Consider the following 13,190-nt stretch of genomic DNA (forward strand, 5'->3'; position numbering starts at 1 on the left):
ACTAATTCCTTGTCAGAGAGAGGCCTTCTGCATCACTTTGGGCCATACATCTTTCTGTCCTACAAGATGGGCCCACACAGAGCTGGTGTGGCTCTGTGTCTGTTGAGTAGAACCTCAATGCAAATGATGTTTGTGATGTGCCTGTAACTGAGGGGACAGAAATTGTCCACCCTTTCTGAAGATTCTCTCTGTGGCCTGGCAGAGGATATTTGAGCCAGCTGTGTCAGGGCCCTCACCTCGCGTGGCATTTGACAACACTGAAGGATCCTGTGTTCCTAGTGAAACAGAATCACTGTCACCTGCCTTTGGACTGCTTTGAAAGAGATTGCCTTACTCAAATCCCCTTGTACGTTGCTGAAGATGTGTACTGAAGCACTTGCTGTAAGAGGCAATTAGGATCTGTTTTCAAGGGGATATGACAATTGGCATGAATAGTAAAAGCAAATGAACTAATGAAAAGTAAAGTTGCAGAGTAATTGCATATGCCACATTGGCATACAGATGGATAGGAATTTGGTTTGAATTTTGAGCTTTAGGAGTATCTAAAGATGTTGTTTTTGTTGTTTCTTTGGGCTGTTGTGTGTTACATATAGAGTAAAAAGAGCTTGGTGTTAAAGTGGAAAAAATCTTGATGGTGAAGACTACAGAATTATCTGTGGTCTGAATTTAAAAAATAAGTGGATATGTATCTGTATGCGTAAGCCTTTATGCTGATGTGGGCATTGTGTATTACCTATTTGCATTTTTTTCTTTCTGAACAACATCAACCTCAGTAGGAATCATGCTCATTATGCATAGTGTATTTTACTGGGTTAAGAATATTACTGCTAAGAGAGATTGCATTTTATTACCTTGTAGCAAATGATCAATTTTATAAGAATGTGAAGACATGGAATTGAATCCAGAAATGAATTTCCATGGCCCCTTCTGTTAGAAGTTATCTTTGCTAAATAACTCCAAGATGGTACCAGTTTGCAGTTGTTTTAGCAGGTGATCATGATGATAATATTAACACTGATATTCAAGGTGGGAAGGTGCCAAAGAAGTTAGAGATCTTTTTAGCATCATTCATTCTGGAAAGATTTTTATTCCATTTGTTTTTAAATAAATAAAATATACAATTGTACACTCATAACAAAAATTGCAGTTACAATTTTGAATTAATGTATTAGTTAATTAGTTAATTTTGAATTGCAACAACCTGTTGAGTTATTATGAAAACCTCAATTTAAAACATTTTAAAATGTTTTTCAAGAAAGAAAGCAGTATGTGATGGAAACATTGGAATGAATTAGTAATGGTTGTTTGATTTGCAATGAACACTTCACTTTTTACAAGTAGTAATACTGTTCTACCTGATTAAAATGTGTCAGGAAGTGTTTATTCATTGAGTTCTTAGACTTGTCATAAGAAGTAGTTGTTATTAAAAGTCAAAGAAGACTCTGTAATAAGCCCATTTAAATATAAAACAGCTCTTTTGGCCTCATTTCCACTACTGAGCACAAATATTAAATGCTTAGATTACAAAGATTACACTGAGTCTCTTCAGTTTCTATTTTCTTTTTACCTGATGCTGTCAGTCACGATGTGAGGTATGTCCTTTGCTTCCAATGGTTCTGAGACATTTGTACCAATGTTATTTTAGAACAAAATAATGCAGTTCTTTTTGGTAATCATACAAGCATTTTTACAACTAAGGTTTGACAAATTGAATGGGAAAATGTTCCCCCAACAATCCTTTTGTGATAATTTTGAAGAAATGTGTGTTTTTGTGTGTGTGTGCACATGTGTGCATGTACCCAGCTTTCATGACATTTTCCAAAGCTTCTGTCTTCATCTGGTTTATATCTATTATTGAATACAGGATTACTTCTGCATCTGTGTGTTTGAGCTCCAACTGTATGTAATGTGATTCATTGTACATAGTAGGAGCTTATCCTGTTGAATCATTCTATGACCTTTCTTTTGTGTGAATCGTCTAATTTGAACCCTAGATGAAAATGTAGATGTAGATTCTGCTTTAGAAATCTCCAGAGGGAAAGTCTCTTATTTTTCTTCCTAATAGGAGTGCTTCTATTTATGGTTCAGGATCAATTTCCTCTTTTCCTTGCCAAAGGCAGTGTTAGAACATCTTTCCCTGATTGAGTCAAAGGCTGCTGCCTGACCTCCTGTTGTAAAGATTTAGCGCTCTTGTGAGCTAGGAGTTTCAGTGGATGGATTACCTTATTTGCCTGTTTCTTCGGGAAACTCTTTACCATGATAGGGATAGAATAGCGAATACATACACCTACCACGCCAGGAGTGGAAGGAGAAACACTGTAGAAACAGTAGTTTAAAATGTTGTTGACAAACCAAATCCTTACAAAGTGACCAATGTGACAACTTCCTGGGGATGGATTCTGGGGGCGCTGCTGCCACCCAGGCACATTTGGGATTCTACTTGAATACCCAGTGGCTCAGGACTTTGAGTTGCATGTGAGAGTCTCAAGTTTCCTGTAGTCAGGTCACTTCAGGGACTCTCTGCTCTCAGCCACCACACCCTCTTGGGTACGATCTCCCAGGCTTATCTCTGACTGAGTGCACAGAATTGTCTGGGGAGGACTGTGGACCCCTAGCTTAAGTCTTCGTGAAAAGGGTGTCGCTGCAGTGTTCACCCTCTGAGCTGAACTTAGCTCTCTCCTCCATGTCTCTCATTGTCTCAAATTTAAATATGGCCAAGGGATTGCCAGGCATGTGTCAGGGCAGTGAGTTTAAGAATGTGTCACCTGTCGCAGATGTCATCTCACAGGAGATCGGGGCTATGGGAAAAATGACAGAAAGCTTCAGTGATTTCCTGAAATTTTCACACGTGCATTGGTTTGTTAACCTGAAGAGAAATGTAATGGCTGTAGGGCAAGAATTGAGTTTACTTAGGAGAACCGCTACTCTTGCACTCAAACTTTTTACCTTAATTTTTGAAGATATTCTGCAGAATAAAAAATTATAGATATTTTTAAAAAGATGTATTTATTTTTTTTTGGAAAGATGGTTCAGATTTACAAAGAGAAGGAGAGACAAAGAGAAAGATCTTCTATCAGCTGGTTCATTCCCCATATGGCACAACAGCCAGAGCTCAGGCAATCCAAAGCTAGGAGCCAGGAGCCTCCTCCAGGTCTGCCATGTAGCGTCCCAAGAACCTGAGCCTCCCTCTGCTGCTTTCCCAGGCTATAAAAGGGAGCTGGAAGGGAAGTTGGACATCCAGGGCGCACAATGATACGATCTCCCAGGCTCATCTCTGACTGAGTGCAACACAGATGGAAGTTTAGTTTTCTATATCCTGCGCCAGATCATAAAGTTTAGTTTTAAGATTTCTAGTGTTGTGAGGTTTTGGTGCAGTAGGTTAAGCTACTGCTAGAGATATTATATCCCATTTCAGAGTCCTGCTTGTTTCTCCATTCCAACTTCCTAATAATGAATCAATAGATTTGGTTGCTTAAGTTCTTGGGTCCCTGCCACCCAGTTGAGAGGCCTGAATTGAGTTCTGGGATTCCCACTTTAGCCTGGTCCAGTTGTAGCTATTGTGGAGAATGAACCAGCATGTGGATTATTTATGCCTCTGGTCTGCTTGGCAAATAAAATAAAAAATGTGAACATGTGGAACACTGCTAATCACCTCCAGTTGCAGTGAATTCTAATCCCAGGCAACTTTCATTATTCTACAATTTAGTCAGAATTGACTGTGTGTTAAAAATAAGTCTGTTGAATGTGAGTTATGACTTTATTATGCTTAGATTTTATTTTATAATGATGCTCATTATGTTTGTTTTATATTTGAGAACTTAGGCCTTGAGGTGTGAATCTTTATTGAAATAATTCTTCATTTATAATGAATAAAGTCTGGGACTGGTGCCATGGTATAATAGGCTAAGTCTGTGCCTGCGGTTCTAGGATCCCATATGGGTACCAGTTCATATCCTGACTTCTGATCTTGCTCCCTGCCAATTTCTTGGGAAAGCAGCAGAATATGGCTCAAGTCCTTGGGGGCTCTGTGCCACATGGGACACCTGAAGGAAGCTCTTGGTCCCTGGCTTTGGATTCGTTCAGCTCTGGCCATTGTGGCCATTTCGGGAGTGAACCAGTGGATGGGAGATCTCTCTCTCCTTTTGGCTCTTTCTCTGTAAATCTATCTTTCAAATAAAATAATTTTTTAAAATAGCAAAAGTCTTGAGAACTGTTTTCTATTTCTTTTACAATGATCTCTGCATTTTTATGGCTTTGAAGATAAATTTTCTCTGGGGAGCAGTTTGTCTAAATATTCTGTGGCACATGAAAGATGACTTCAGAATCTACAGAAATATGTCAGTGGAAAGTTACAGGATCTGTGGAATGTGAGGCTTAGAAGATATGAATTTCAGGGCCATCTTCAGTGATTTGGACAATTTTTATTTCAATATTACACAGTGTCTACATAGATCATTTGCATATATAAAATGTAAATTTAAAGGTTAACTTTAATTAGTCTCATGTTATAATAACATGTAAGTAAGAGAACCAACTTCTCATATGACTTGTACACAAAGATTCTGTGCAACACAAGATCATTTACTGCTCAACTGTGATAATTTTTCTACTTTTGTAATGAGTTATAAAATACATACTTATTGGTTGTAGTTGTGTATTTTATCCTGATTTTGAAACTTTTATATTATAATCTGGAATCATTTTATAATGTATCCATCATGCTTGCAATTTAAACCATTTGTTTCTTTGCAAAAACTTTGAAGAGTCATAAAACTTAGTGTGGAAGACTGTACCATACTATTGAATTCTAAATTCTTAGGAGTATGAGGCTAGCTTTTTCCCTAGTGTCTGTAAACTTTGGCAAGAGTTAAGAGTGTTTCTTCACAGCATTTGGGGGGTGGGGTGGGAACAATGGGTGAGGGGAGGAGGGTGAAAAAGGAAAAAGTAGAACAAAAGTTTTTATAAATCATAAGGTGAGTACAAATTTTATCTGATTTGCCTAATCTTTTTTTTTTTTTTGGCTCAGTTACCTTAATTATTGCGGGTGGGCTAACTTAAAAAGAGTATAACAGTCAAAATAATATTAAATTTACTAATTATGGATGAAGACATCAAAACAGTTTTTACCCCAGATCTATGTATTTCCATGTGAGTGTGTATGTATAAAATAAAAGAAATTAGTACTTTATTTGAGACAAATGTAGTGGATAAAGGTGAATGGATGAGTTGTTGTCACAGCTGTGGCAGGGATTATAATGTTGTTTTGGTATGCTGGAATTCCCAGCCTTACTAGCCTGAACACTTTTACTATTGGATTTTCTCTTGGCCTTGTGATCTTTCATGGGGAATGGAAGATAATTGACTTAAGGGGGAATTAGTGATGAGACTAACTGATGCTGCTACTGTTGCTCATTTTATCTACAATTTTGCCAGAACTTATTGGGCATTCCAGTTTTGAGATTGTAGGAATGGTTAGATAACTGGTGGAAATATGTTATAATTTAATCACACTTAAATGAAATAAGCAAATATTTACTAGTTGCTTAGTGTATATCCTGTCCGGCTATTCTCTCTCTCTCTTAAAAAATTTTAAATTATTTTTTATTGGCTATTTTTTTTAAATAAATGTTTCTTATTTATCTTTGTAGTACCCTCATTAACAAAATACTATTAGTACTGCTTCATTAATGAGAAATATTCTAAGAGAAACTGAATGATATATTTAAAACCAGACATCCAGGGAAGTGACAGAACCTACCATGGAACCCAAATCTATCCCAAACCTATGGTCATCTTCCCTTTGAGCTAGAAGGGTTGCATCTGGAGAACTGCCACAGTGCAAAATCCATCTGGGTCTTGGACCTTAAGAAAGGTTAAGTGCCCATTCAATCTCCGGCCACTCTGCATGCCACTGCCTCTCTACTGTGCTGTGAAAGTCAACATCAACGTGTGCATGAGTGGAATCTGGGGCAAGTGTGCTGCTGACTTTGCCAATCTCCTGGTGTCCTGGGAAGGTTCTGACCCTCAGGCACATGAATGAATCCTAAGGGAACCTTTGGAGAGCTGTAGTTTGGGAGATCTGTCAAGAAGGTAGGTTTTCCCTGGATCTCAAGGACTAAGTATGTATGGAATGATGGCCTCCAGGGTCTGTAATTTTCTGAATCCATTCTCAAATACATCTTTTCCTTGTTCTCTTCCTCTACTTTGGGCCTTATTGCTTTTGTTCTTGTCAGGCTTATTTTATGCAACAATATTGTCTTTATTAAACCTCTTCGGTGACTTCTCTGGGTGTCCATGGTTATAGTCCTACTCCTAAACTTTTTTTAACGTTGTGTGCATGGACACTGTAGTGGTCTTGCCAGTTGAATGTAGTCTTTCTCCATCTCTCAGCTTCTCCTTCACTTTGTCATGCTGGTTAGCAAAAGCATCATTTCCTCTCAGTATGAAAATCTCTTCTTCTCTATCTGTACAAACCTTTCCTAATTTAGGACCTGGTTTTATTTTTCCATCTTAAAAACTTGTCTTTAAGTTCTCTGGTCATCCTTAATCTCTGTGGAACTTCTTTGAAATCTTGGAAATTCCTAGATAGAAGTGAGTTTTACACTTAACTTGTTATTAGTGAAAAGTTTCTACCTAGGCTGGAAGGCTTTAGGATCCCAGAGTCTTTAATTTCTGGCACGTGGTAGGTGTGAAGTCACCACTTGTGAATGGGATTGTGGTCTTGATTTTGGTATCAAACACAGTACTTCAAATTCAGTAACACACTGACATTAACACCTTCCTACAAAAACCTGTGTTTCTAAGTTTGATATCTCATTGCTGTGTTGAAGTGTTTTGTTTTGTTTTGTTTTTTCTTCTCCTTTTCTTCCCAGCCATCAAAGAGAAGTACACAGACTGGACGGAATTTCTCATCCGTGATTTGACTGGTTCACGGACAGCACCTGCCAACCTGCTGGAAGGAGTATGTATTGCTATTATGCATCTATGTTATTTCTGAAGCATCCAGTTGTGCAGACTTAACAGCACCTTGCATATATCCTTCTGCAGATACATGCGTATGCACAGTTACTCTGCAAAGAGCCTAACTTCCTGTTTTGTCCTGGATTATTTAGGTGACTAATTCAAATGGCATTGGTGTATCTTCTACTTGGATATCATCGGAAGATGGAAAATTTGCTTTGAGTACATTTTCCCAGTAATAATTTATCAGGATATCTTCCCAGAGTTCCCTAAGGTTGAGCCATTCTCTGGTGTTAGTGAATACAATTAAAATCATGTAACTGTTTTGAGCATTTGATAACTAAATATATGTGTATGCGATTATGTGATCTCTTGGAGAACACTGTTAAATAGCTCCAGTAAGCATTCCATGTTGGATGCGTAAGTGCAAGATTTGTACACACCTGTGTTAACTAATCATTGAATTAACATTCCGTGTAAAAACAACGGAGGAGAAATGGCTGACTATATTTAAGTGTAGTTTCAAGCAATTTTAAGGCATTAAAGAAAAAAAGTTTTACCTGAAATGTTGATGCTTCATTTGAGAATAATTTGGGGCTAAAGCATTTTGATGCTTAGTATATAGGACAGAACAGGAAGAGAAAGGCACTGTGTTAAACATAATTGGTGAATTGTGAGATCTGTTGCTTGAAAGTACCACTGAGAAGAGGAAAACTGAATGAGTAATGGGGAAAGTGTGAATTTTGACAGTGTCATTATTGTCTTAACACTCCCTCTTCTCAAAAGTGTAATATTGATATTTCAGAGCACCGTGGTCTAACAAACACTTATGGGTTCTGTTTTGTGAACATCTTGCCTGCTGTATATGTTATATATCTTTGTTATAGATATTAAGTTAATTGTTTGGTTAACAAATCTACATGATGATTGTTCACTCTTCCAAAGGGACAAATTGTCTTATTATGTTAATTTCTTTGAACATATTTGCCTAAGGGACTGGCTGAACAAACATCCTTTTCATATGCTAACATATGCTAAGAAGGCTCCTTAGAAAGAGCTGTAATTGTATATTCTCTAAACCAATTACCAGGTTAAGTGTAGAAATAACTTGACATAATAGTCTAATTTAGCTCATCATTAATGTGTGTTAGATTTGTCATCCACACGGAGTCATGCTTTGCTCACATAATCAAAGTATGAGATGGTCTTGGTTAATTGACTAGCGACCATTTTAGAGTGGATGTCTGTTCAATAGTCTTGGTATAAATTTATGTCCCTGGAATAGCTATATGTATTTGAAGAGTATAGACAATTTGCTATCGTATGATTTTAGGTCCAGATAAATTGGGTATAAGTGTCCTTAAAAGCACATTAATTTCAAACAAATGCAATTTTATCCGGGAAGGGTGATTTGTTTGGTGAGAGTTTAGCATAACTGTTAATTTCTGTTTACTTGTGATTTTGTTGTTGGATGCAGAATTGGATACATGTGTGTGTATGAGGATTCGGGTGGGCGATGGCTGTGTTATGGATGGGGGTGGAGGGAAACACCAGACTGTTTGCCAATAGCTTGGATGATGGTGTGAAAAATATTATCTTCTGCTGTCAGCTGTTTCCATGAGAACCTTAAAATAAAGTTTAAAATAAGGAGTTTTGCTTCTGTTTAAACAGCCTCTGCGAGGGAAAGGCCCTATAGACCTCATTACAGTTGATTCCTTAATAGAACTTCAGGATTCTCAGAACCCTTTTCAGTACTGGATAGTTAGTGTGATTGAAAATGTTGGAGGAAGATTACGCCTTCGCTATGTGGGATTGGAGGACACTGAATCCTATGACCAGTGGTTGTTTTACTTGGATTACAGACTTCGACCAGTTGGTTGGTGTCAAGAGAATAAATACAGAATGGACCCACCTTCAGGTAAGGGTCAAAGCTTTTGCTGGTGTAAAGTGTTTTGGAAAAAAATTTTTTGAAAAGTGATGTTTTCTGGATGTATCTCTGGAGTTTATTATCACTGTGGTATCTTTTACATATGAAAATATGAGTATGAAGCCCATTAACTTTCGAATCCTTTCTACAGAGTTTTAGAAACAGTTATTTTCAAAGGAGAAAGTATTGTGGGAACATTAACAAAATTGACCCAGTTCCTTTGAGATCACGGACTCAGAAATGAAAGGTGTCATAGATCAGAATTTGTGTGTTTTCCTTTTTTTTTTTTTCCCTTTAGGATTTCTGAGAGTCTGGCAATGAAATTCCAGAACCTTCATCCATCCATCCTTTCGTTCATCCATTCATCCGTCTCCGAACTTCTTGTCATCCATTTGTTCGAAATATCCAAACCATGTGGTTATGGTTATGTTAACCACTCTGACCAAGACATAACACTGACAAAATCATCATGCGTATTTTCCTGGCACATCATAGATTTTAGTTACCTTCAAACAACTTTGTCCCATGAATGTATGCTTTCTGACAAAAACCTCAATATTTATAATCATTCTTGAATATTTACTAGGGTTCAAGTGGTTTTGCATGTGTTCTTGTTTATTTTGATTTTAAAAAAAGCATTGCATGTTTAGCGTGAATTTTGTTTCATGTTAGAGAAAATTGATACAGTGGTAAATAGTTTACCCAAGGTCAGTGAGCTCATGAGTGACAGGTACTGCAATTCAAACTCCCAAGTTGTATATGTTTTCTACTCCATTCCCCCTGCTTTCCCATACTGCTTGTACCCATACTGGCGGACTGGCTTTTGCATACTGGTCTTAGCAACATTTGGATGGGAAGTCTAAGAACAGAAAATGTTGAATTCTTGTGGAATTAATGCTGCCAAAGAAGAAATTCTCATTGCTTTCTGAAATTGCTGATTTTCATTCCGGACAGTTTTCTTGGTGTATTTGAGCTAAGGACTTGTTTCTTTATTTAGATTCAAGCCTTCTCTTTCTATATGAGTTGCCAAGGTTAGTCTAAAGTCCATGCAGGTGTTGGGTTCTGTTTACCTTTTCTGTGACTCAGAGATATCAATTGAAAAAGTTTCCTGATGCTGTATCCTCTGTATTTGCATCTGTGTAAAAGTTGACAGGTGTTAGGGCATGTAATATGATATTATATCACACTAGTATTATTGTTGTCAACATTTTGAGAAGAAGCCAAGAAATCCTTTTATATTCTGAGTAATTGAAGACTAAGGTGACAAACAAAGGGCCTGTCAGGGTCAGGAGAAAAGGCCAGAGTTGCTTCGGGATGCATAACCTAGCAGGGACATTTTACCTTATGGGAATGTTAAGCCTAGAAGGCATCTTTACAAATTTTAGGAGAATCAGATACTTGCCAGCATAACAATGGATGCCAAAGTAAAGAATTCCTGGTGAAATTTATTTTCTGAAAAATCATAGGCCTCACATTCAAAAACAGGAATGGAAAAGTGCCTCAATATGCTATTTTTTTCGAATTTTTTTTTTATTGGAAAGGCACATTTACAAAGAGAAGGAGAGACAGAGTGAGAGATCTTCATCTGCTGGTTCACTCTCCAAGCAACCGGAATGGCCAGATCTTAGCTGATTTGAAGCCATGAGCCAGGAGCTTCTTCTAGGTCCCCCATGTGGGTACAGGGTCCTGAAGATTTGGGCCATCTTCTGATAGTTTCCCAGGCCCAAAACAGGAAACTGGAAGGGGAGTGGAGCAGCTGGGATATAAACTGTTGCCCATATAGGATCACAGCACATACAAGGCGAGGCTATTGCACCTGGACCTCCATAGACTCTCTCTCTTTTTTTTTTTTTTTTTAAGATTTATTTATTTTTATTACAAAGTCAGATATACAGAGAGGAGAGACAGAGAGGAAGATCTTCTGTCCTATGATTTACTCCCCAAGTGAGCCGCAACGGCTGGTGCTGCGCCGATCCGAAGCTGGGAGCCAGGAGCCTCTTCCAGGTCTCCCACACAGGTGCAGTGTCCCAAAGCTTTGGGCCATCCTCGACTGCTTTCCCAGGCCACAAGCAGGGAGCTAGATGGGAAGTGGAACTGCCGGGATTAGAACCAGTGCCCATATGGGATCCCGGGGCGTTCAAGGTGAGGACTTTAGCTGCTAGGCCACGCCACCGGGCCTCCCATAGACTCTTAAAGTGTTTGCTCATCATCTCTCTTCCTCCTTAGATAATTTGGTCTTTTTATAATATAAGAATCAATTATGTTTTAAATTTATAATTTTGTGGGCATGAGTCATTTATTTTATTAATGAGCTTTGAGGGTCTCTGAAGATTGAATAAGTGTCCATTGTTAAGAACGTCTGCAACATAGAAAACGGATTTGTTTTTGTGAAAAGAAGAGACACAGAGGGGAAGAGAGAAACAGAAACAGATGGTCACACACACACAGACACACACACACGGTCAGTCTTACATCATCACTGGTTCATTCCCCTAATGGTTCCAATGGCCAGCACAGCGGCAGACTAAGTCAGAAGCCATGAAATCCCTGTTGGTCCTCCCACATGGGTGGCAGACGTCATGTACGTGGGCCATGTTCTGATGTTTTCCCAGGTGCATTAGCAGGAAGGTCTTGTGGGAAGTGGAGCATCCAGGCACTCCTACATGAGATGTCAAACTTGCAAGCCCTGGCTTAATGTGTTGTGCCAGAACGCTGCCTTCCTTCCCCAACATTTAACCTGTCAATGATAAGGTTATGTATGAGAAGAAAATAGAGGCACTCAACATGTGACTTCTTGTATCCCTTTGTTCTTCAGTAGTTTCCAGAAGGATACTGCATTCTCCACCTCATTTAGTGACACAACAACACTGAGATGTAAGGCAGTGTCTCTTGGGTTTTACACATGGGAACAGAATCTGATATTTCAGGTTTGTGTACATGAATCCCTAATCTGTGTCTGACTTGTGCAACTTACATGGCAGCACCATTCTTGTCAATGAATTGTGAGCAGGAACAAAATGTCAGACCTATGTAGAAAGTATCAGGTTGATATATTCACAAAGATCGCTCAATCAATGAGAGCTGGTCAGCACTGATGATTGGTGAGGAGTTGGAAGGATGGTGTTAAAAGGGAGAAAATATGGCATGAATAGGCTTTTGCAATGCATGCCTGCTGATGCTAGCACGTTGTTGAACATGATCATAATTCTTAGCTTTACTTGTTCTTTTGACGTTTTTAAAGGGCAAACTGTTTCTCAACTGTCCAGAACAAATAGACAGATATAATAGAAATAGCTAATAGAAAGTAGCTGGGATGTTAGTTTTTCACAAACTGTAGGAGAAGATACAGGGTTTTATACAGATGCAGTCATTGCGCCTTGCAGTGTGTGGTCCATGTGCTGAAGCAGTAGTTTGGTGCTTGGGTTGAGAGGAAAGGACAGAGAAGCAGCCACCTCATCCTGTGAAGTGGAGGGAAATTACACCTTTATAGGGCTGCTGAGTATAATGTATGGCAAGTGACTGGCATTTCTTAGGCATTCAGTCTGTGATCAGAGTATTACAGAATAGTTTGGTTTTCTAAGAAATGTAAGTAGGCCCTTCAGAGGAAGGGTCACTGAAGATGGCCCACTTGCTGTCCTACTTCTACATGTTTGGAAGGGAAATATTTCTTTATATATATATATATATTTTTTTTAAGATTTTTATTTTTATTACAAAGTCAGATATACAGAGAGTAGGAGAGACAGAGAGGAAGATCTTCTGTCCGATGATTCACTCCCCAAGTGAGCCGCAACGGGCCGATGCACGCCGATCCAAAGCCGGGAGCCAGGAGCCTCTTCCAGGTCTCCCACACAGGTGCAGTGTCCCAAAGCTTTGGGCCGTCCTCGACTGCTTTCCCAGGCCACAAGCAGGGAGCTGGATGGGAAGTGGAGCTGCCGGGATAAGAACTGGCGCCCATATGGGATCCTGGGGCGTTCAAGGCGAGGACTTTAGCTGCTAGGCCACATCGCCGGGCCCATAAGGGAAATGTTTCTTATAGCCTTTTAGAGCCATGAGGCTTACTAAGATTTTTTTTCCCTCTTCTCTGTTTCTAGTAATTTTTTTCTCCATTTTCCCCTTCCAAATGTCCCTTGGCTTTTTAAAAATCTATTTAAAAATTTGTTTTGGGTAGTTCCTGTAGTCAGGTAGCTTCTGAATCTAACTTCAATGCTTCCTGCTGAAGTGCCTCACAGATCCGGTTTATAGTTGTTGCTTTCTGTGGAGGCATGTCAGAACAGAGAGGTGCTCTGGTTGTACTGAAAAG

General features: G+C 38.9%; 1 protein-coding gene across 7 annotated transcripts in view; it reads left to right on the forward strand.

The window, feature by feature from the left end:
- Positions 1 to 13,190, forward strand: part of SFMBT2 (Scm like with four mbt domains 2) — a 218,236-nt gene that overhangs the window by 101,694 nt on the left and 103,352 nt on the right. For 5 of the 7 annotated variants that reach the window (XM_058669504.1, XM_058669503.1, XM_058669502.1 and 2 more), the window contains 2 exons: positions 6,873 to 6,961; positions 8,632 to 8,878. In XM_058669504.1, the coding sequence (XP_058525487.1) occupies positions 6,873 to 6,961; positions 8,632 to 8,878 (336 nt within the window). Of the gene's footprint in view, positions 1 to 6,870; positions 7,324 to 8,631; positions 8,879 to 13,190 lie in introns of those variants that run through there. The other 2 variants (XM_058669506.1, XM_058669507.1) reach the window with 2 other exon arrangements.

This window comes from Ochotona princeps, chromosome 10 (genome assembly GCF_030435755.1).
Source record: "Ochotona princeps isolate mOchPri1 chromosome 10, mOchPri1.hap1, whole genome shotgun sequence".
Taxonomy (NCBI): Eukaryota; Metazoa; Chordata; class Mammalia; order Lagomorpha; family Ochotonidae; genus Ochotona; species Ochotona princeps.